Source organism: Melospiza melodia, chromosome 12, assembly GCF_035770615.1.
Source record: "Melospiza melodia melodia isolate bMelMel2 chromosome 12, bMelMel2.pri, whole genome shotgun sequence".
Classification (NCBI taxonomy): domain Eukaryota; kingdom Metazoa; phylum Chordata; class Aves; order Passeriformes; family Passerellidae; genus Melospiza; species Melospiza melodia.
Genome location: NC_086205.1, coordinates 13799826 through 13825230, shown reverse-complemented (window position 1 = coordinate 13825230; position 25405 = coordinate 13799826). Strand labels below are relative to the sequence as shown.

The following is a 25405-nucleotide window of genomic DNA, read 5'->3' as shown; positions in this document are numbered from 1 at the left end:
ACCAAGTTCCAAATGCACTCCCTGAGCTGCCCTGACCACAGGAGACCTTTACCCAAACATTACACATCAGGTCTCAAACTGGAAAGCACCAGTACCTTCTTCCACCTGCAGGTTTCAAAATGGATGTGTCTAACACAGGAAAAACGTACACTTTCCTTTTAGCAGAAGTCCCAGAACTGGAAGGATTTTCAGTGCTTCTACAGAGCTGTGAGCCATAGTTGCTAAGATCTTATTTAAAATCCTATTATGGAGGAAAAAACATTGTCTATAATAAAAATACTTCTACAGTTCATTCCAGCATAAAGAGATTAAATGTTTTGGTATTAAAAACTAATGATAAAAAGACAAGAACTATTGTCGTAACATTAAATAAGCAATTTATACTTTTTAAGGTAAATAACATCAGCATACTTACTTATCCTCATTATAGATATGGATATTCAGATCAGAAAAATGTTACAGATATATGATTAAAAGCTGTAAAAGTGACAATATTTTAAATACAGTATTATAAGCATTTTGTTTCTTAAAAAATGCTGATATTTAAAGTATATAAAACCATGCATCACTTTATAACTACAACTGTACAATTTCAGGCATCTGCTCTAAGTACAGATCTCATCTTACTTCTGTATTGGCATTAGTTTATAGTTGGAGAAATAACTATCTCAAGTATTATATTTGTTATGATGCTCTTAGCTTAATGTAAAGCTGCCTTCCCTAATAAAGAAGCCACTTTGAAGATGTGCCAGGAATTTGCACATGGGTTCCTATTACTAAATCTATTTCATACTGGAATATAAATGTGAACTACTTGCTGCAGCACAAGGTGTTTATTAAGCCTATGTGATGAAACAACTGAAGGTACTCAGTGCCACTGAGAAATAATCTCTGTGAACAATGATTTCATTAGGTTAATATTATAATAACAAGCATCATTTTGTCCCTGTGCTCAGTGAAATGAGGGGAGTAATGGTAAGGGGAACAGAGGTAGCATCAAAGAAAATCTGGACTTGAGATACAAGGGAAAGGTCTTTCTCTTATACCTTTCAGAGGCAGCAGGAGTGTTGTTGAACTTTAAATGATGTTCCTGTAAGAACACATCAACTGCTTGCTACAGTCAGAGTTACCAAACTGTTCCAGCAGCTGGGCTGAGAAAAACATGGCAGCAAAGTCAGCACTGTTTGTACAATGCCTGCAGAGTGGCCAGGGCACCCTGGAACCTGTCACAAATGGCATTTAATGCAATAGAGTTCACAATTCAGTATTTTAGATTATATTAGCACTCAAATGCATCTTGTCTGCTGGAAAACGAGGCAGCCGAGCGAGACACCACAATATTGGCAAAGCAGGAAAAAGGGAGACAGCTAGAAGAAAAAAATTGCAGTTTCAAATTACATAATTTCCTTCTGCCACAACAACTCAAGTAATCCACAACCACATGGCTATTTTCCTCCCCCAGTCATCCCTCATTTTCTATCATAAACATCCAGTGACCTGGTCACTACTTTTGACTTGGGCCCTGCTCTTGCAACACTTGCATATTCATTTAAGTTTACTCACACAAGTAGCATCTTTGGTTGCAGTAAGACAATTCATTGAACATGTAAATCTTTTGGAATTGCTGGCTTTTTGTTAAGGTGAAGCAGGTTGTTGAAAGAACTTTGCTCCTGAAAGTTTAACAAGGAATTTTACAGTAGGAGGAAGAAGGAAAGAACAAAGTATTTCACAGATTCTTTAAAAAAGGTGAAAATAATTTTTAAAAGACTCACTGAAAGTGCTAATGGGAATACAGAAATAATTGCCCTGCCTCCCTTCCAAGGTGCAAAAAGAAGTTGTCCATGTTGTGAAAAGTGAATTTAGAAAATTAAAATGAATATTTCAAACTAACACATTCTTCTCTGTCATACACTGTGCCAAACTGTGCATTATCAGACTTCTGATGTGTTACTCTGAATGATTCATGAAACACTTAATATTATGGATCTCACTGATGCACATCCTGCTGGGATTACTGACACCACAACATTTCTAAAACTAAATAACCCAATGTTATGCCCACAGGGTGTCCCAAATTCACAGATCTCAGTATTGCAACACATTTTGAAAAATGCAGCCTTGCAGCACCCACTATCACTGGGAATATGTGATTCTAACAAGACATTAAATTCTGGTTCTGTCTGTACATAACCTCTTTCCAAATGGCAACTTAAAACTCAGTTATGCACTGGAAAACCTATGGCCATTTCAGAGGATGGTTCTGCTTTATGGTTCTGGAGGATTTTTGAAACAGCTTTTTCATTGGATTTGAGGTATATCAATTCAGGAGAAAGGTTTGATGCCACTAGCACTAACATGTAATCAGCTGTAATCAGGTGGTGGCTGTGGGTTTTGTGTCACTTTGTGTTTTGTGGGCTTTTTAAAATGCATGTAAGAACAAAGTTTTCTGTCTTGGCTTCTTAAATATACTACTCTAGTGTATTTACTACCACTGTAAGAGCTTTCTACAGGTGGGAGCAATGAGAAATAAAATCAATGGATGTCAATAGTGGAAGCACTCTTGTAAATCCATGCCAGGATGACATCACTCTTCTCTCAACCTCCTCTGCTTTTCACCATCTTTCAGGATCATCCTTCTCAATTAAAAAACCAGAATTCCACTTATATTGTTTTAAATTATTTGACAGAAAGTCTCCATTCAAAAGGCAGACAATTTTATGCTCATAATTCATAAACAGAATTACCCACTAATCCTAAGTAAAACTGTTCTTGATTTTTCACTTCAATGTTAAGTATATAAAGCACCGGAAAAGCAAATTTAAAACGAAAAAAGAGCAATTCCTTTTCTACTCAGAACAACACAAAGTATTACCAATGTATTACTTAGCTGTGACTAAAATACTTACAGTATTTAAAACTTAAGAGTTTGGGATGTGCTATTAGGTTATAAATAAATACCAATACCAGTGTTCCACATGACAGACCTGAGTACAGAAGACATTGTATATACAGGTTTTCCTCCTCTGAAACAGACATGTGAGTTCATACCAGTGTCTAGCCAAAAGAAGTCCTTGAGTTCAGCAGGAAGTTTGCTGTATGAAAAACAGAAAATGGGGCATTTGCAGCCTCCAGGTCTCCAAGGAATGAAGCAGCTTCCACTTCCACTTTAGTCAATGGAAATTATGGCTGGATAGATGACAGTGACCAGCATGTGCAGGGTCAGTTTTAAAAGTTGTGCAAAGAACAACTGCCTATTTTCTTACCAGAGAAAATCAGCAGGAGGCATCTCATGAGTAATACACTTCACCAGTAACAAGTATTCATAGTAATATTTCCAAGTAATTCAATTTAGGTTGTCATAAAATTGAAAAATAAAAACACTTCAAAATTTGCATTAGAATCAATAAACATTTGAAGATAGTTTCAACTTGCATACATAACTTTTTCATCATTACACCACTCAACAGTATAATGCATTTTGCAACTTGAATTAAAATCTATATTACACTGAAATAAATGTATTGTAAAAATCAATTACAAATTGCTTTGGTCTATCTGTAGCTTAATTTATCACCAAAATACAGAAAAATTATCAGGAAATCTGATAAAACTTTAAAATTGCCAAAAGGAATGTGTATTTACTTGTAAATATGTTTTCTTTGTATATAGTATTATCACTTATAAGAATACACTTAATAATAACAAATAAATGCTTTATTCCATTACATTGGTGCAATCTTATCTTCACTCCATTAAAATCACCTTTGAAAAGAGTTTGATCCTGTTGTTCTTATTTCCAAGTGATATGTAGAGCTTTCTTTATATCTTATGACAATTTGAACATATTACAATAAACCACCCAAAACCCTACAGAATTTAACAGACAGACTGGCTAGCCAGTAAGATTCCAAGTTTGACAGGGTATATGAGCTCCATTGTCTGAGATTACCTGAAAATTTAAAAATCCTTCCTGAAAACTGTGGAATAAAGAGGAAATGTTAGTAGAAATAACAAGAAAAAAAGAAAGAAAACCAATGATTCATTGTATTGAAAGCAGTAACAGTCATTTTCAAAAGCTTTGCCTCTTCACTCTAACAATGCTTTCTGTATTTCAGAATTTCTATTCTAAGCTTCTTGGAGAAATATGGGTCTTCATTTGATTCATATCCAATAACACAAAAATATCTCCTTTCTTAGAGCAAAGGAAAATAATACAGTCTATTCAGCTGGTGGTCCTACATAGCCTGTCAATGTCACATTACACTGGCTGGCTCTTCTCAAACAGGTGTACTGAGTTTCTGAAACAGAGTCAGAATATGGAAAGTTCTGAGGTGGTTTCTGCTCTTTTTGGTAATGATATAATTACAACAACAAACAAACTCCTGACTTAGCTTCCCCTCCATTTGCGTAAGCGACTCTGTTGGGGTCGTTCAGTTCGTCAAACAGTCCGGTCTCGATGATTTCCTCCTGCCAGGGTATAGGGACAGCACCCGTCGCAAACTTTTTGAAGAACTTCTTGTCTTTGTCATCAAACTCAATTCCTCGTATTTCAGAGAAGTCAGCAATGTCTGCAACATCTTTGGCATAGACAACTGATGGATCTGGCACAAATGGAGGGTCAACAAGGTTTGCCTCTAACCTGTGGAAATTTATTGTTTTGAAGAAGCTGTGTTTTCTTGGGTCATCGTCTTCATTCCTGCAATAAAGCAAAAGTTTGTCCATCAGTGTGTTTTGCTCTCAGAGGGATACAGGGCTGTCTGTGTTTGGTACATGACAGTACTTTAGATACACATATATAAATACATATATACATCATGCAACACAATTCCTTTTTTCCTAACCAAGGAATGCTGCATAGTACAACATAATCTGAGCAGCTGAAAACATTCTGATGCCATTCCTGCACCTCTCAGGGTAAATCAGCCCAGGCAGGAGCTGCAGTGCTGCATCTGGGACACCCCACCCAAAGCTACACTTCCACCAGAACTGAACCTACAGCAGGGAGGGGAGGGGGAGTATTGGATCTGCTGTCACACAAGGGAAGTTCAATGATTGGCTCTGCATCTACGGGATAAGAGTATCTGTACTAGAGGGTAAGAATATTTATTAAACTCTAGGATGGGGTATATTGGGTCAATACATCTATAGACCAACTCTGAGCAGCAACAGTCTGAATAGGAAGCTGGTGACAAATGCAAATTCTCATTTTATCTTAATTCAAAGCATCTACACATATATATCCTAAAACTCAGTTATGTCACTCAAATAAACAATCCCACTTATAGTGACAGTTCATTCAAAGTAACTACTCTTATAAATTAACAAAGATTTTTTAGGCAAGAGATTCACAGATGATGACGTTAACAAAAGTAGATGTGCCACTGTCACAAATATAATCCTTTATTAATATAGTTAAAACCTAATAATAAAAACAAGAAAGGACTAAATAATTGCAAATGCTTAAGTTAAATAAATCTTACAAAAAACAATTACAGACCTCAGGGAGAACTTCAGCTGTAAAAGAACTAGTGAATTGTTTCACTACAGACCTGTAGAGAGACTTGTGGGATATTTTCTGGTGATAAAAATCATCTGAGCCTCAAACATGTGCTTGCTGAAGCATGACCAAAGACCACAGCTTTTGAACTGTGCCTCTAGTGTCAAGGCATGCAAAGTCTGAATTTGGAATTCTAGAGAAAGGTGGAGCATAGAGGAGCCCTGTCTTTTCCACACCTATGCATTCTTTCTTTAACATATTTATGGATGCACTGCTCTTGAAAACAGTAATATAGGAAAATCAAATTTGTCTGTGTTTTGGCCCCAGAAAATGGTAGTTCCTAACACAGCTTTTTTCTTTCCAATCTCCTTACAAAATCAAACTTAGCAAAGTGCAAGCCCTCATGTATTTGTAGACAATGTTACATGAATAAAATGTAAATGCAAACCTTTGGCAAGTGTTTTTATCTTCACAAATGTGCAGAAGCACCATACAGAAGCAGCAGATTTGTGTGATTATGGAAAAATATTTATTTTGTAAAATCTTAATATCCATGCATGCAGAACAGCTCTTCCACCTTGGCACTACTGCCTGTTCCTCATGCTGCCTGCTGTGCTTCTGGCCTGCCTTGGTGCTCCCTGGGCACAGCAGAGATGAAACCACCAGCTGCTCTTTTCAGTCCCTTGCTGGAAAATTGTTACTTTGCACCTCTGCTGCCCAGTTCTTCTGAGCAAGCCACCACCAACCACTACCCACTGTGTACCACCATGAATAAGCAGGATGCCACAACATGAAGAATGGTAGATGCTGCCATCCAGGCATGCTGAGCAATGAAAATATGTTTTCAACCCCAAAGCACCATATGAACAAAATTGTGAATGTACAGATTAAGGATCTTGATTTCTGCATATCCATAGGCTTGCATAATCATCTCCTACCTTACCCAGCCAGTGATAACCAAGTACTTGAGAAGCCTGACATTATTTATTTACATTCACTGTTAGCCTGAAATGCATTTCAGCTGCTGTTCAAATTAACTGGTGTCCTGGGACACTGGTAAGCCAGGAGTGCTGACTGGGCAGAGGCACTCACAAAAATCTCCCCTCATTTTGCTTTTCCTTTCTGTAAAATAAACCAAAGAGCACTAGAAACTGGTGGAGGCAGCAAAATGGATTGCTGCAGTGTTCCTTGTCCTGAAACCATAAAAAGTTAAAAAATGTAAAGCTACATGAATGCCATCTACTGGAACTCAGACATCTTCCAACTAGCTGGAGAGGAACTTGAGCTCATCCTCCGTGAACTGCATTTTTACATAACTTTAATAGGAAGAGCAAATGAACTTGGTCAATTTTGTATTCTTCCATTAAAAAAAATTAAATCACTTTACAGGTTCAGGATTTGAGATTTTAATCTCAAAAAGCTTGAGTGGAGAAAAGGGGCTACATCTTCCCTGAGTTAGCTAGTGAAACCACATCTTCAGTAGAAGAGTGGAGTGTTTTAAAAGGTCAGGTGTACAAAATAAAGCTGCCTTTGAGCAGCTTTAACTTATGCAACAGGCAGTGCTGTGGATAACCCAAGCTCTTGTTGTCCTTAGGAGAATTACAGTGCTAATCTTTACATAACACACAGCTGTCCTGAATAGTATCACCCTGTTTAAGAGGTTCATGCATGCTTTTATTCTGTATCATGCCCAGGGTATACATCCTATTTATTGTCTGCCTTCTCCAAGTATGACACATCAGAGGAAAGATATCTTAAACAGCAGAAAATTAAAGATACTATGTGCATTAACCCTTCTGTGTGCATTTCTCATTTTGCTGAGAAGTTATGGAACAAAAAGCAGGCAGAAAGATTGTAAATTCTTCCCCTGGAAAAGGCAATGTGCTTACAGTAAGTCAATAGTCTGTTACTGGTTTTGTTTCAGACTTGCTGAATTAACTCAACCAAGACACAATTCTAAATTTCATTTTCCCCTACTCTGAAATTTGTTTACTTCACAAAGTGCTGTAATTCCAAATGTCTGCAAAGTATGCTGACTTTAAGTTAGAGTGATCTGAATGTTTTTGTGTTAAATTTACTTTTAAACTAAACTTTTAAAAGATACTAAAACAATATAGATTTTGTATTAAACATACTCCATATGCTGAAAATAACTTTTTTCTCCGCCTTGCACAGTTGCTGGGAAAATTCATCAGGCACAAGAGTGGCTGTCCTCATTTAGCAACAGAATATTAAGAATATGTGTATTAATGATCTATTATCTTTCATTAGATTTATTTCTTTTAGACAAATGTTTGCCTAACATTTTGAAAAACTGTTTCACATTGCTATGAAATATAAATTTAGAAGACTATCTCTGCTTTCTCAATTAGATGCTTTGTCAATTCCACCTTTAGACTGGAAAAGCACCTGATACATACATCTCTATTTACAGATTATTCAAATAATGGTATATTCTAAAGATAGATATTATTGGTTTCCTATTAATTTTTCACATTTTTATTATATTTCTTTATTTTGTCTATATTGCAAATGTAGATCTGCAATCTGTCTAAATAGAAATGCACTAAATTATTTATACACACACACAAGCACATATAAGGGGAATCAGAGCTATTACAAGTTAAATATTACAAGGTTTAGCTTTGCAATTCTCTTCTTATTGAACATTTCCTTAAAACTGCTAAGTCATGGATAAATCCACTAGTGTTCATCAACCCAAAGCCACCTCTGAAGTGCCCATAAATGTTTTGCTTTATAGGAATTTGTGCCAAATACTCTTTTTCTCCCTGGAATGAGTCAGGATGACCAGAACTTCTACAGCATTTTTAAAAGCACTTGAGCAAAACAGAGGGGTTAAGGTCTCTTCAGTTAGAAGCCAATGATGCAGCCTTGCAAATTAGATATCTGCAGGGAAGAGAATCCACTTTGCAGATCTGGATTTCTGCCCACATCATTCCAGTAAGCACTACAGCCTAATATCTGCATTCAGTCTGCACTAGCAGGGATGCAGGTGGCCACTGGAATATCCTTTTATCTTTAGGAAAGAACGTGTAAGAAAAACCCTTCTGACTCTTTCTCCCAAAACTATATAGGGTCTAACACAGATAAAAACAAGAAGATAACTCCTATGAGTCATTTGGAGTGAGACAGATGATCACACTATTGCAACAATATTCCTTATTTCCATATTATCTTCAATACTTTCCACCTCCTTCTTCCTAGAAGTGAAAGGGAAAATCCATTACTCTGTAGAAAGTGAAGTTCTAACCTATTTTTGCAATGAGGGAAATAACTATATTGCTTGCAGCTTTAATTTCCCTTGCACTGAGACTGAGAAGGCATACCTGCTTCCCAAACGTTCCTCTTTTTTCTTAGCCAAAAACAGCTTGCAAATATCTTTCACTTCCTCTGTAAAGCCAGCATGTTCAAATTTCACCTCATCTTCCAGAGTTCTTCTTTTAACCTCATCCTTATTGACCTTTTCTTTGAAATCCTTGAATGGTGTTCTCCCAGCAACCATCTCATAAATAGTGCAGCCCATAGCAAACCAGTCCACAGGATAGCTGTAGTCCTCTTCCTTCAGGATCTCAGGAGCCATGTAGCCATTTGTCCCAGCCTATGGCAAACACAGACAGGTTTACTTTACAATGCCAGGACTGAAATGCATACAGTTAAACAGACTAGCCTATAATTCTTCCAAAATATTAGTAATTCTACTGATATATTTTGTATCTAGAAACCCTGACCTTTTTTTTTAAATCTAGAATTGGTGAGGTATAACTTTTTTAGGACATGGACCATATCTCTCTTAAAACATCTTGGCACATAAGAAAACTGTCTTAAAGACGCTTTTCAAAGTTGAAATGTCAGTGCAATTTCTACCTAAAAGTGGTTTAATTTTAAATTCATGGCTAGCTTGCTTTCTTCCTCCATTTTATTTTTTTTTCATTGAAGATATTCTTAGTTGTGTTGTGTAAACACGAGTAGCAATCAACTTGATAAGATTTAAAAAAATACAAAACCCAGGCAAAACAGTCACTGATTCCCACCCTGTGCAAGGGTTATATAATTGGTCCAACACAGGGCTCTGCTGCCAGTGAGAAAATTCTCATCAAGCCAGTAGCTGAGCTGCAATGAGGAAGTTCTCAGCTTCCTCCCTCTTGGTTTCTGGATAAATGTTCTTCCACCAAGGGCCAAGGAAAACTATTAGAAACCACTCTAAGAAAGTAAACCTATGAAAATTATAATTAATAAATTACACACATTTAGGTGAAGGAACAAGTTCATACTTCCCAACTAAAAAAAGATGCCTGAATAAAGACTATTCATAGCACAAATGGCCCCTTCTCTGACAGAAGAAATGGCCACTCTTTGAGAGGGACATGTGCCTGCTTTCTTCCCAGCCAGCCCTGCCACCTTCCCTTGGGGGACAGGCTGCAGGGACTGAAATAGCTCCTGCTGCCTCTGGCCCCAGGGAGCTGATTCACCTGGCAGGGAAGTGGGGGATCAGCTCTCTCTGCTGCACTGTTACATGAGTGAGGATGTGGGATTTCAATCACAACAGCATTTCCTCAGCTGAACCCACGTTTACTGCTGTGTCTCATGCTCTATATGATTTATTTACCAGAAGCAGCTAACAGTGATAACCACATCAGAAGTTGCTTGAACCTCTCATATATTTTTTAAATACTGGGACTGATGTATTACCAGTATAACAACTTAAATCTGTGCAAAATTCCACTAAAGCTTACTCAGGATGGTCACTATTACTGTATCAGAATACAATCAGTGACAGAGATTCACTCCAAAGCAAAATGGTTAGAAAAAGGTAAAGCTAAGATCATTTGGACAAATTGTATTTATAAAAAGTACAGCTCAACAGATGAATTTTATTTTATGGGGTTGGATAACCCCTCTGATTTTTGCAAATTTAGGCACAGTGCTTCCAAGTCAAGTCTCCCCACAAACTTCAGCTTGTGTCACTACACATTATGACATATAATGTCTCTACTGTAAACAATGTGTGCAAGAGGTAACATCTTAGCATCAATTAAAACATAAGCCTAACAGACAGAAAATTAAATGCACTTTATTTTCTCTCCTTGTAGTTTGGGGTTTTGTTTTGCTTTTAAGGATATAGAACAAAATCCTCCACATGACTGAAAAATAGAAATGAGATGAGAAGAACAGAAGTATCAGTCAGGTTGAAAGCAAAAGGAAAGGTTAAAAGTGAACAGTTGCCTCTCTCACTAAAGCTACAGAAGTACAGAGGAGCAGCACAGGCACTGCAGCTGCTGACATCATCCCACAGGCAATTTGCACTGCTTGCAGTGGGTTTCTCTAACTAAAATATTGAGAGATACCCTGACAGTATTACATTTTTAGGTATGATTGCTGCTCTGTTCAGAGAAGGGGACAAATGTTCAAATACAGACCACAGACCCCAGATCCATCTGGCCTCAGAAAACCTAGAAGGGAGAGGAGAGGTTGAAAGTAGTAGAGAAACTTTGATACAAAAGCTCACTGAGCTCACTGTGGATTAGTAAACACAGCTCTAAATAGGTTTCTGGAACTCTTTTTTCTTTGCTTTTTTTTTCTCCTTCTGGGAAGCAATAAACATTCTTATTTTTACTGAGATGAAGTTAGGGCACTAATGCCTTGAAGAACTATTGAATCACATTATTATCAAAATGTGCCCTGACAGCACAATATCGTCCTTTTGATAAGAGATTACTTTGCTGCAACTTAGCATCATCACTCAGAACCTGGATACATCTGACATGGAGAAGTCAGAAATCTACTGTCACAGATGTGTCTCAAGGCAGCTCCTTTCAGACTGTCTCTTTCTTTCCACGTGCATTTTCTCTTCCACAGCTGTTTTTTCAAAAGAAGTAATTGCCAAGTAAGTTCAGTCTGTTCCATGGATATTTTCAAGGCAGGCTCCAGCAGGACACACCATCTGGAAGAACACCCTGCTTTGACATGGTGCTTGTGTTTCTCAAGAACAGAGAAAGCAAGGCCATCACCACAGGCCACAAAGACAGCACAACCACAACTTAACAGAAAACAGAATGGACCAACAACAGCCTCCCTGCAGGCTAAAGTGACAGGCTGTGGGTGAGCTTACATGTAAACAAGAACTAAACTTCCACACTCTAAATTAGTAGCTCTGGAATCTTGAGCTGTTACTGGGCTGATCCAGGTCCCTCTGGGGAAGTCTAGAAACATCATTCCTCTGATATGGCAAACCATTTCAATTCAGAATTTAATGAGCTGGTTTTCTAACAGAATATCATCCAAACTCGAATCTAAAACCAAAGCTCTCCCAACCCTGAACCTGTCCTTCTATTCACAATGAAGGAACAGGCCAAGAAGCAGGAATCTAAACTGGATCTTATAAGATTTGAGATTTTTAAAATGCACTAAAACGTGACAATTTTATAGCAGAAGCAAACACATTTCACTAGTGAACAGGGATTTTTAAGGGGGAAAAAAAACAATAAGGAAGGAGAAATACATAAAACTCTATTTTTAACAAAGCAGGAATTTGAAGATAGGAAGAAAAGAGCTTAAATTTTAGTCTTTTTCACCTATTTCTCTATATGTATAGTTTTGGCAAAATGATTTGCGGAGAAAGATGCTAAAGCCTTTAGCATTTGCCATATTAGAGAACACAAATAAGGAATTATTCAGCACCTGGAAGGACATAGATCCTTCAAATGAAGATTTATTTCTATCTTTGGAGAGTAGGCAGCATTAGAGGGAAGGTAATACCTAACATCCCTACACTAATCATTATGGAGAACAAGATGTAAAAATCAGATCATCTTTCCAGGAACAGAGAGATCCCAGGGCAACAGGAAAGGCAGGAAAGCCTCAGGAGAGGTTTATCTAAGGAGGTAAAACAGAAGTTTTGTGAAGGGAGTTATTATTAAACTGTACAACTCTCATTAGCAGTGAAACAAAATATAATGTATTAGGGGGAAAACTTATCCACTGATTCCCAAAGCAAAAGTGAAGGAAAGTAAATTACTCTTGGCAGGTGTGGAGTAAACAAGTATACTGTAAATTATATTTTAATGCAAAAATGAAAAAAAAAAAAAAAAAGGACAGAAAGCAAAGAAATTAAAAGCTACCACAAAAGATAAATGCATTATTTTTTTGAAGGGGTCTATTTCCCACAGACTGGTATTGAGTATTTAATTCAGTTAGAATTATCTGACCATGCCTCAGGATGGATATCTCCAAGTATGGGATACTGATATGTCTATCATACAAAAAATCAAGGACGTTTGTATGATTTTGCAGAGGTTTTCATTCTGTATAATTGATAAGTGAATTCAGAAGCTGTATATTAAACAAAATCCACTTTTTCTTACTAGATCTTACTTTACATGGGCAAATTTCACTCTTTTAATGGAAACAGAGGAAATAAAAAACCCATACTCAAAGTTAATTCCTTTGTTATCAACTCTACACTATTAGGATGTTCAGTGGGTTTTGACTGATACTAAGCACATTATTCTCTTCTTTCCTGTGTAATTCCTGGTACCACAAGGAACCATTTGAACATATATGTTAACTAATCAAGGGATCTTACAGAGACACAAACACATGATATTACACCTTCACTGACCTGGCAACATCTTATAAAAATATCACAAAGATGACAAAGAATGTTATATTATCCCAACTTTTTACTAGAGACAGAATTCTTATGCCATTGTAGAGGCACAGAACTTTTTAAAGCCTAGTCAATACAACACTAGCTATTTTTTGCTTGCTGTCCATCTAATATTGTCTTTTGTGATAAGCAGGACGGTTTACTTGCATATGCTGCTTGAATTATAAAAATAGTCAATAAATTTAAGTCAATTAAATTTTAATTGCTTTTGACAAAGCTTCACAGATCTACTTTCCCTTTATTTCACTACCTTGAGAACAACCCAAAGATAATTTTTCAGTAATCCTCTAAAATGTAATGAGCAAATGCTGCCCTTGGCTACATTAGCAAAGAAGTTCCGTTGAGTGGAATTATTGCTTTGAGAGTGATTTGACAGGGCATAGTAGAAATGACTAATCTGAAAGTATACAAATGTTTCTTTTGTGAAATGCGATCCTGCATAAATTTTTCAAAGGTCACATAATTACAGTCTTTTAGTAATTCAAGATGTGATGCTGAGAAGCACTAAGTGCACTCAGACCCCAGTGCAGTGCAGGGGCACCTGGCACAGCAGAGCTGGCAGCAGAACCAGGCCTGCAGTGCAGCAGCTCACACGTCCCTCTGACAGGGGACAGCCCTTCCACAGCGCCCTGTGCCAGTTCCAGCAGGTGCAGGCAGCAAAGACACAACTCTCTGGAGCTTTCAGCAGCACAGAAACAGGCAAATGGGGAGAAATGGGATTTAGGATTTAGATCTTGCTACCTTTTCCCACAGATCTCTGCAAAACAAACTCAATTGATATAACAAACCAAACAGTAAAGCAAATCAGAATGTCTATCTTTTGTTTGCCATGGCACAAGAACTGTTGAACAGAGGAAAAAAAACAAGCTGAGTTTAGCTCTATCAGCTGTTTCCTGGGGCTCGGTCCTTCCTTCCTCCAAGGGGTGCCACTGCCTGCTTTGTTCTCTTGTCCAGCTGTTCCTCCACTCCTTCAGCAATGGCCTTAATAGACCCTGCAGGAATGCAGGAACAGACCACAGAAATCTCTTCCCTGCTCACAAGCTAGCAGGCCCTAGATGTGGAGAACACTGATCTGCCTGTGTCACTCACTTCACTATGTTAATTCTTCTCCCAAGTCACTGTGAGGAGGAACAGAGCATAATTTAAACGAGTTACACAGGACTGCAGTTCCTCCAGGTTCTCACCACATGTTCATACAATAACAAGAAACTAGCTGACCCAATCAGTAGGCAACTGGCTTTGGTTTTTTTTAAAGAAGATAGAAGTAAATCTAAATAGGGCAAAAGGCACTCGGGAAAGTCACACAGAATAAAGATCCTTATGCAGACTGTTAATGCTCAGCAGAAGGAGGGATCTTTTAATGGGATGGCCCATCATGAATTGCTGGGCTACTGATTCAGGAGAGCACAAGGAGGACTCTTCAGAGTAGCAGGAGAAGATAATGAGAAAGACAATATTGGAGCTTAGGAGCTCCAATCCCATGTTTGATCTTGAATCTTACATAAGCATATGAATCCCACATGCTTATGTAAGATTCAAGATCAAACTTTTTTTGATTTTCACATAAGAACATAATTTTCATAGGGAAAGCTGTGTGCTTTTAAAAAAGCCCCCACAGGCAAAAGCACAAAAGGTACAAACCAGATTTTTGCTATATTAGAGAAAAAGAAAAAATGGCCCTGGATCCAAAATCACTAACTGGAATAATATAAAAATCCAGCACTGGCTTTTAATCTTTTAAGTTTGGTCATCAGTAATCACTGAAATGAAGGAAGTTGCACAACAAAAGAGAAAGCCACTCTGTGCAGTAGGGACTGCTCTCTGTGTGCTCCTCCTTGGGAAGAGAAATAGACACAGGTACAACATGGTTTCAGTTTAGATTCATGCTGTATGGAAGTCAAAGGGCTTGAGAAAGGAACATCCAGTAACCAGGCATGAATCTTAACTCTGGATTCTAGAGCAGGTCCCCACTTCCTCCTTGCATGATCACACATAAAGCTTTGCCTCAGATCCTGACTGGAGAGAGAACCTGCTAACACTCCCACCTCAGTGACGTGTCATGAGAGGACATGAGAAGGCATTCTCAGACAGGGAAGCAATGAGACGTTATAGGATGGAGCATTTAGGACAAACAAAACACTTGTCCAATCCCCACTTTGCTACCACCTCCCGTTAAGGACTTGGAAAAAACAGTGAGGTCCCCCTGAGCCTCCTCTCTGCAGTTCCCCCTCAGCTGCTCCTCACCAGATTTGTGCTCCAGACCCTTCCCAGCTCCACTGCCTCTCTCTGGACACACTCCAGCACCTCAGTGTCTTTCTGGTAGTGAGAAGCCCAAACCTGAATACAGATTCAAGAGCAGCCTCACCAGTGCTGAGCACAGGGGAGCAGTCACTGCCCAGCCCTGCTGGCCACAGGCCAGGATGCCTCTGACCTTCTGTCCACCTGGGCATACACTGGCTCATGTTTAGCCAGCTGCTGACCAACAGCTCTCTCTTCCCACTGGGCAGCTTTCCAGCCACTCTTCCCCAAGCCTGCAGTCTGCAGGGGGTTGTTGTGACCCAAGTGCAGGACCCACTGCTTTGCCTCACTGAACCCTGCAGAAGTGCCATCAGCCCATCACCCCAGCCTGTCCAGATCCCGCCTTCCTGCCCTCCAGCAGATCTGCATTCCCACCCAACTTGGTGCTGTCTGTAAACTCCTGACAGTGCACTTTCTCTCCTTGTCCAGATCATCAGTGAGGACATAAAGCAGGGCTGGTGCCAGGACTGAGCTCTGGGGAACCCCAGCAGTGACCAGGTGCCAGCTGGAAGTGATTCCATTCCCCACCTGTCTCTGGGCCCAGCCATCCAGCCTGTTTTCACCCAGCAAAGAGAGCACCTGTGCAAGCCATGAGCAGCCACGCTCTCCAGGAGATGCTGGAGCAAACAGTGACACAGGCTTTCCTACAGTCCAGACAGACACATCCACAGCCACCTCCTCATCCACAGAGCAGGTCACTCTGTCGTGGCAGGAGATGAGGCTGCTCAAGCAGGACCTGCCTTTCCTAAACCCACGCTGGCTGGGCGTGATCCCCTGGCTGTCCTGCATGTGCTGCATGCCCACACTCAGGATGATCTACTCCAGGATCTTCTCTGCTACAAGGTCAGGCTGACAGGCTGGGAGTTTCCTGGATGCTCCTTCAGCCCTTCATGTGGATGGGCATCACATTTGCTAATTCCAGCCAACTGGGACCTCCTGGGTTCTCCGGGACTGCTGGGGAAGTCATGGTGGGAAGTGACCTGGTGAGCACTTCTGCCTGCTCCCTCAGGACCCTGCACAGATCCCAACTGACCCTACAGACTTTGTGGGTAAGGCTGCATTCTGTAAAGTACATTTCAGAGATGACAAAAATCTCAAACACCTGGCATGACAATGCACCTCATAACAACTGTGATTATCAACATTTTTAGGAACCCACTTCTGCTAGTAAAAATATCATCAATTTTACATGTCACACTTCAAAATGTGTAAGAAAAACAGCTGCAAGTTCTTCTAATTCTGAGCAAATGAAGAGCTGTCATTTTTCAAAGAGCAAACAAAGAAGAAATTTTTACAGAATCTTATCCAATAAGAATGCCATGTGATAGTGAACAAAGGTCAACTGTAGAATAGCTTGCTGAGTTATTTTTTATTTCACAAGTCTAAACCCTCCTCCTGCTTTTCAGCTGCCTGGAAATTAAACTGTTAGTTTCAGGAACATCTAAATAGATTTCCTTGTGTTTTCCTAAGAAATAGAATCTTATAATAAACAAACATACAGGAGGGCAAAAGGACATTTTGAGTAAGATTTTAACCAAAACATGTTTTTCCTATAAAAATATTATGATGTCCTTCAAATATATAAAACATAGCACAGGAAAACTGTGAAGAAGCCCGAAACCTCTGAAGATATGAATGCACTTTTATAAATACTACAAATTATGTTTATGTTATTTTTCACAGTTATTATGTCAATATTTAAGCTCTCTGGCTAGCACATGCATCTGCACAAAAGTTCTTCACAATTTACATGCAACAGTTGCTTTTCACAAAAGCCATACCCAGTAAGGGCAGAATATTCTTCCCTAAATAAACAGCAAATACACACTAACTTCTGGAAAAATGGAATTAACTGGGGATGGAAGCTCCTCATTTCATATGCAAAAAACCCCTAGTGCTAGAATCAAACTAGAACACAACAGACAGAACACTTTGCCTGTGTAAAAGCCATCTTTGCAGGCTCTCAGTTTCTCCTTGTTGTCTATTTCAATTATGTAAGACAGAGAAAATAATATTTAAAAAGCCATAATTTTAAGATACAAACTAGTTCCTGCAGGATCTGATCAACACATCAGATGAGATGCAACAGGCACATTTATAGGAAGTCATAATGACATTTAAAGTCCTGAATAGTTTTATTACCACTGGAGTTTGTGTTTCCAGCAACGTCAGTAAGAGCTCTGCCTGACTAAATGTGCATAGACACATTTCCTGGTAGATTGCACAGGTGCATGTAGCTGTCATGAGAGGATCCCTTATAATCCATGTATGTTTAATGAAGGAAAATTACATTGTAAGTAGCTTTAAAATGTTTTCTACTTTTATTTTCAAGACTGTTATTATTCAAACTTGTGTATTTTAATTTATTCTTGTGATTTCTTCTTTCTAGGGACAACTGGCACTTCACAAAGTCAAATCAGCAACTTAGTAAAATAAAATTATTACTGTACCAATTACTTACAACTACAGTATAAGTTTGAAGTACATTCACACAGAAAGCTGGATGTTTCTCCTTCCTGCTTTAGCAATTGAAAAGAGAGAGAGAAAACTAAGGCTAGGTATCCAACTCTTTCAAGATCTTTGTAAGGAGCACTGTTTCTGAAAGCAAGGTATTTTTATTTTTAATAGTTATGACCAACTGGTATGGAGCACACAGGTGCCTTCAAAAGGAGTGTATGTAACAGCAGTACTTAAAGGATACCAAGGCTACTGCTTCAGTTACATAAGTATTGAATCATCAGTTGCACAATGCTTTTCTGAAGTGTAAACACACTTTATTTTTTATTAACACCATTTGAAGTTATCCATCTAAAATTCAAAAAACCTTTCTACCCACAAAGAACACTTTTTTGGCTGATGAACAGTACATAAACATTATAATTTTGTAGAAATCCTCAATGAGAAAACTTGGAAAATGTCTAAAACAGGAACTCATTAACAAGCTTATTACTTGTGCCATGTGATAACATAATCACCTAATAAGATTTACAAAAGGGATTAATGGATCCTCCAGCTGATGTATGGGTGATGTGCATTTATTCATACATGACCAGACAGGAATTTTTTTCTGCTTTGAAAGCAGAACAAATTTAATCTTTAATGGCTTATACAGCTATGAGAGTGCAAAAAACTTTCATAATTCATCAAAATAGTGTATTTTTTGCAATCTTTAATGAAATGAACGCACAGATAAATCTTCATATTATATACTAGAGATCAGTAGCCATATTCCTTAATTAGTGATTGAAAATTGTAAACCTTAAATTGTCAGTTCAAACCATCATCCAAAATCTAGAAACAGCTTTATGATATTAGGCACTCAGATATCAGTACAATATAGATTTGGCCTGCAAGGAATATATATTCTGCTTTAGCTTATAAAAATGCCCTTATAAAACTGTGTCCACAAAATGGTGCAACTGATTAAATTTCATTTGAAAAACCTTGGAGCCATACATTCCTTTGGGTGAAAAATGAAAAGGTGACATGTATAGGTTTGGTAAGTGATAACGATTTGGCAGTCATACTCAAACAGCATGTTATGATGTAATTTTTCAGATAATTTTAAGTCAGAATGTCACTACAATTAGTAGACGAAAAATAACAAAACCATTTTTCCTTTCTTACAGGAGGACATGGTGAAGCTTAATGTAAATTTTGTAAATGTGTTCTTTGGTCTTCCTGTGTATGATATGAGTATAAATAATAATAATATCCAGTTCTCATATAACATTTTTTAGAAGCTTTCAAATATGACTATTTTACAAAAATGAAAATAAAAGGGAATTATTCATTTAACTAGTTTATAGTTATGATACAAACATATACACAAAAAATCTTTTTCTTCCATGTCCTATTTCAACGTAATGTATGAATAAAACTGCCTTTAACTGAAATTCCTTAAAAAACATTACAATCATGTAGCACATTATTCATTGCAGTTTTTGCTTTAATAAAAGCAACCGTATAATGGTGACTAGAGCTTCTAAAAATGACAAAAGGCACTAACATTTTGATGGCTTCACACAAGGTAAGGCAGAATAACACCTTGTCCAATATTGCTTTGAGATTCTACCCTAATACCACAGAAGTGAGTACATATTGCTAAATACACTCTTCAATTTTGAGGTTTTTTCGTTTTGCCAAACTCCACATATTTAAAAGTATGAAAAACTGCCCTTTGACAAAACTATTTGTTCTGATCCTAGTTAACTGCATGCCTCTTGCAAAGCCCAATCAGGTTTACACCTTTGGGTTCACTGATGCAAATGCCATCTTTTACAAACAAAACAACATTCTTATTTCACATAAGCTCTACTGAAAAACCTGCCTTAGCTTGCACAGAAGCTGTATTTTTGTATCCAAAACACCATGCAGTTTAATTTTAAAATTATTTACTATTTATACATACAGCAATGTCTACATACTCCTTCGTCAAGAACTAAAACCACTCATAGTACAAACTTCTTATATTGCCAGGGAATGAAAAGATCCTTCAAAAGTACTGAATTTAACAACATCAAAGGATGTGCACTCAAACATGATGTAGAAGGCCATCAGTGGGTCCTCTCTTCCACTGAATTTCTAATGTGAACTTGGGGAGTTTAACACAGACCAGTTTATAATGTGGCTTTCATTTCTTCATTTTCCTTGTGTATTTCAAACACATTCTCTCATTATGCACATCTTTAAGCTCCAGATACCTTGAGAGAAATACGTCTTTTTCACAGTTAAGCAATACATATTTTTTTTTGTGTAAATCTCCTGACATTATTACATATCCAAGTTAGTTTGGGATGACCAGAGGCACAGCTGAAGTGCTGCACAATCTAATTCACAAAAATTCTATTTGGTCATCAATGTTTTTCTTCCTACATGTAGACAGGCATGGACATTTACAAACTGTCAAGTCTGCTAACTGTTTCAGGAACTAATTTGTGTGGGGAAGGAGGGCTGGAAATAACTTATCATGCAGCACCACACACACCTGCAATAAAATCAGTAGCATCACTTAAGAGTAATGTGTAAGAAACTATATTCTCCTAGAAGCAAAAGCAGAATACAGAGGAGCCATATCTTTGACTGCTGCTCATTAAACAATCAATTAAATCCCTGACTATGCAGTATTCCGTAAAGCACAAAGCATCTGCCTCTCTACAGTCATTGGTTCAAGAACTTAAGAGAAGAAGGTCAAATAGATTCTACTGTTTCTGTACAAAAGAAGTTATTTTACCACATGCAGCAGCTAAAGAGTTAATCAACCAAATCTTCTTAGGACCTGACTCTCAGAATGAAATTACTACATTTGGTCTTTAGCACAGAATCAGTTCCGGGGAATTAAGTCTTGGTCTCATAAGGCATTAGAAATAGAATGGCTGCACTTCCCACTGCCCACGTTAAAGAATTTGTACTTACCCTCTGGGTGATGCTCTTTCCCTCTTTGACTTGCACTGCCAATCCAAGATCAGACAGTCTGCAATTCCCATTATCATCCAGGAGGACATTCTCTGGTTTCATATCCCGGTACACAATTTTGATGGAATGGAGATGCAGAATCCCACAGGTTATCTGAGCTGAGTAAAAGATGATCCTTTTCATTTCCAAACCCCTTTCTCCTACATTGTAGATGTGATACTTCAGATCCCCTCCATTCATGAGGCTCATAACAAGACACAGATGGGTTTTGGTCTCATAGGCATAAGCTAGTGTGACTATGAAAGGGCTGTTGACCTTCTCCAGGATCTCTTTCTCCAGCAGTGCCATCTTCTCTCCACTTTTCTTTTTCAACCTTTTCTTATCCAGTTTCTTGCAGGCATACATCTTGCCAGTATTTTTGACCTGGATGGCACAAACCTAGAGAAGATGCACATGGAAAGGTAATGAAGGAATTTTACACAGAGAGTGGAATATTAAGGATAGTGACAGACAGGAACTGGGCAATCACTGATGCCTATCAGTAGCTGCTGATGCTAACTTCTATGAAGAATATATCAGCACAGAAAACAAGAAAAAACAAGTGCACAATCAGTTCTGTTCTGGACCGGCAGTTTATCGTGGCCCTGAGGCAAAGTTCTTGAGGATGCCACTAGTAGGCATGTATTAGCAAATAAGAGGAAAAGGACAAGAAAAAAATCTGTAGCCATGAGAATAAGGAGCATATACAGATGGCATCTGTACAGTTAAACTCTCTTGACTCACAAAAAACCTTCATACAGAAGTTTGGGAACAGATCCTGATGGGTGCTTTTCCCTAAACCGCAGCTAGGAATTATCTGGGAGTGTGTGAGATAGCACAGGCTAAAATGATGTCAAGAAGCAGACTTAGCTCACTACATGAACATTTATGCAAGTTTTTGTAAAGAAGCCTGTTTTTTTTAACTAGCATAGATACAGAATATAAAAATGTTAAAGTAGCTTTTTACCAACAAGAGCCTCTATCACAATATAAATAACCCAGCCTGATTTCTGGAAAATGGGTAGTCTGGAGGGGCACATTTTACAAATCTTCATAGAGTGGCTTAATCCACTGCTCTTTGCAAACCCACCTGCTAGTCTTGAAAGGGGAGAGATGACTCACATCCTTAAAAGTACAAGCTCTTACCTCTCCAAAGCCACCTTTGCCCAGCACTCGGAACTCAGAGAAGTATTTATCAGTTACTGGTTGCTTCTCAAACACTTTCCATTGGATGAATTTGTCATAGAAGGGGCTGTTCTGGAAGTCCTGGAAAGGCTTGTCTTTAAAGAAGACTTTGGTTTCCTCCTTGGCCAGTTGCACGATGTTCTCATATTCTTTTACAGTAGCTGCTTTGCATTTGCTGACCAAGTCAGAGCTCATGAAAGACAGATAGTTTCTGCCACCTTCCTTAAGATAATTGGTGACCATAATCTCCATGCAAGTGCTCTTGATATTGTCCTCTGCCAACTCCCAGCTTGACACCTCATCCAGGAAGTCTCTAGCTACCAAATATTCTGGCACTGTCTCTAAGAAGTCTCTGAAGAATTTCTTGCCAATGGGCTGCTGCTCACAGATACTGTCATAATCACCAGCAACAGACTCTCTGTGCTCTTTGCAGTCCTCAATCTTGGGCAGCGAGAGGCTCTTACGCCTCTTTTGCATTTCCTTGGTGTCTCCTTCTCCACTCTTCCTTGCCTGGAGGTAGGCAGTGTTGGCAATCAGGTTGTCGAGCCCCCCCATGTCACACATCTTGGCAAGCCCTTGGGGTGGCAGAGCCTGGTTCAGACAAAATGAGTAACTGGCCCAGGAGCTGTGCTGTAGCTGCACTGCACTTCTCCCTGCTAGTGGTGTGTGAGGGCTTCTGAAAAACACCAGGGAAACTAACTGCTTTTGCATTAAATACCTCTCAAGGATTTTCACTAAGTATCTTTAGGTATAGGCACCATTTGTGGAAAGTGACTGGTAAGAGGTTTCTCTGTAAGAAGCTTTGAGTTTGCTATGTATAGCTGAGGGATGACACCCTAGGCAAACCTTCCCACTGGCAGTACCAAGTGCACGTGGTTCAGCTGGTGTTTTTCAGAATGGGCCCTGATAACCTTTAAATGTGCCAAGATTCCCTCTACATGCACTGTCCCTGGCTGCTGGGAACAGGCAGAGACTCATGGCTGCAATAATACATGCATTCCCTCCAACTCGAAGCACTTTGGCCACAGTCAGTAGGACAGGCCTGGATCTCCCCTGGTCAATATCAAACACCAGCAGACTAACAACTGGTTTTATGAAAAGCTTTTATCACAAATCTGCCATGCCTAAAAGATCTTGATATAGATGAATCACACAACTCATGCTTTGAGCATTCACACCTCCAAAGCTCAAGTTATATTCAACATTAGTGACTGAGCCCCACAGACAGTCCATGCAAGCCCTGCTGCCTTGCGTGGCTCTGTCTGAGCAGATTACATGCAGAGGCTAAGAACTGCCACTGGTCTAAAAATAATGATCCTTCTATATGAAACAACACAGCTCTGACTTCATCTCCTACCCACAGAAAAAAGAAAAACACTTCAAATGAACAGCCAAATCTTGCCAAGACCCTTCCATATGTTGTTTTGGCCTCAGTTTATTTTCCCTGCTGAGCTTTATGACAGAAAGTAGTTGGATAAGAAGGTGGCAACAACATATAGCTGAGGTGACATCAACAAAGGGACAAAGCTGATTATAATCAAGTGAAGGCAAATTCCACCTGCACTTGCTGGCTGCCTACCAGAAGGCATTTTTTTCCCTTCAAAAGAATAAAAATTATGTGTGGCACTCACTAGGCTAAGCCTCCTTCTGCTGTGGGGTCAGGTGGTTTGGCTGTTAAAACTTTCCTTAAATATAAGGAAAGTATTATGAGAACAAGAAAAGAAGTAACACTGGGGTCAAGCTGTGCTCTTGAGGTCAAGGTCAAGTGTCTTTTTTCTTTTTTCACAATCTTACAGCAAGCTGAAAAGCTGAATCACAAAAACTAAACATCAAGAGTAATAACAGGCACCTTTCAGACTCCCTACATAAGTGTTAAGCCCTTCTTGGCTGCTTTTTGCCATTCTACAACCATGCAGTGTTTTGTTTTTACATGCTTAATCCTGTCCACACTGAATCCATCTGACATAAAACTCGCGCTTGCACTCTACAGAATTGCCATGGAGGTGTTTCTCTAGGAGTGATGGAGAGGGCCATCCACTGCAAGCTGCTGTGTGTGCATGAGAACAGGGGCAATTGGAAGGAGACACCTGAAAGCCTGGCCAGCTCTGCCCAGGGTGGGAGGTTACATAAAGAGCTCAGCAGAGCAGCCACAGCGTGGGCAACACTGCAAGGAGCCAGCAGGAGAAATGGGGAATTCTGCTGCTGGCTGTCCTGAAAACGGGGCCTGCAGCAACACATTCCTATAATACCCTGGGTAGAGAAAGGCATGAAAGGAGGTAACAAAGCTTTAATTTCAGCTATTTTTTTTAAATAAAGGTTTTAATTTCCTAAAATTCAGTAGGGTCTTTTTAATGTTTGGCCAGAATATCCACCACAGCTCAAGAGCAGCAGGACAAATGGCTGGTAGCTGGGGCCCTAAGGCTGAACTCGAGCTTACTCCAGCTATTGGTATACTCATGCCTAAGCAAATCAAGAAAATTCCTAATGTTTATGGCACCTGCATAAGACACATTTACAGCTCCAAAGACCATTGTATTCAATTAATTAGACTCTTTCCCAGTTTCTGTGGAACATAAATTTTCTCTAAAATAGCATAACTTCATTAAAAGCAAAATCAAACAATATGATGATTCAACACATACTCATTACTCCAGTCACTTTTGAGATTTGCTTGCTGACTTATCCAAATCTGCTCAGCATTTATTAAACACTGGAGAAAAGCAGATCAGCATTAATCTATGAGTTGACAATGGCCATTTAAGGTAGTGTTACCTGCTCATAAAACAGTATGTTTGGGTGAGAAGCAAAACTGATTTATTTTTCATTTCAAGAGGTGAACAGTTGCAGAACTGGACACAGGGATGTACTGGGATGTACTAACCACCATGCTAATCAGCCATCTCAGGGTGTGGTTTGGAGAAGTTCTCTGGTGGAGAGCTCATAGAAAGACTGGGACTTAGGCTAACCACTAAATCACAGAGAAAATATGCAGGACTTAAAATTCATTACCTTATGTTCTGGATGAATGTCAATTACTGGTCAACAAGATACTTAAAATATGCAAACAGATACACAAAAATATCAGCTGCTTTGATTTCAACATTAACTTTCCTAATACCTCATTTGTGTCAACACCCCTTTGAGCTGACACTTAGAAAAACTCTTCCACAATTCTCAGCTACTCTTGCCATGCAAATGACATGAGCTAGAAGCAGGGTTTGGTACTTTCCATACTCACCTATAAACCAAAGAAAAATGAATAAAGTCCTCTGATGGGACCAGAT

General features: G+C 38.8%; 1 protein-coding gene across 1 annotated transcript; it reads right to left on the bottom strand.

Annotated features, from left to right (window-relative positions):
* Positions 1-3699: 3699 nt before the first annotated feature.
* GRK7 (G protein-coupled receptor kinase 7) lies at positions 3700-25395 on the bottom strand. The gene is made up of 4 exons (XM_063166890.1): positions 22083-25395; positions 20898-21335; positions 8845-9116; positions 3700-4696 (listed from the first exon to the last, which is right to left on the bottom strand). The coding sequence occupies exons 1-4, from the start codon at positions 22830-22832 to the stop codon at positions 4363-4365; spliced, it is 1794 nt and encodes a 597-aa protein (XP_063022960.1). The 5' UTR covers positions 22833-25395; the 3' UTR covers positions 3700-4362.
* Between the last annotated feature and the right edge of the window lie 10 nt (positions 25396-25405).

What these genes read in the sequence shown, in the direction of transcription:
- GRK7 (XM_063166890.1), bottom strand. Translation starts at nt 22,832, where the DNA reads ATGCAAAAGCAGTTAGTTTCCCTGGTGTTTTTCAGAAGCCCTCACACA. An exon ending in GAAAGAGCATCACCCAGAGG is followed by an intron (nt 9,117 to 20,897) that starts GTAAGTACAAAT and finishes TGTTTGCCATAG; the next exon opens with GCTGGGACAAATGGCTACAT. An exon ending in GAGGAACGTTTGGGAAGCAG is followed by an intron (nt 4,697 to 8,844) that starts GTATGCCTTCTC and finishes GCTTTATTGCAG; the next exon opens with GAATGAAGACGATGACCCAA.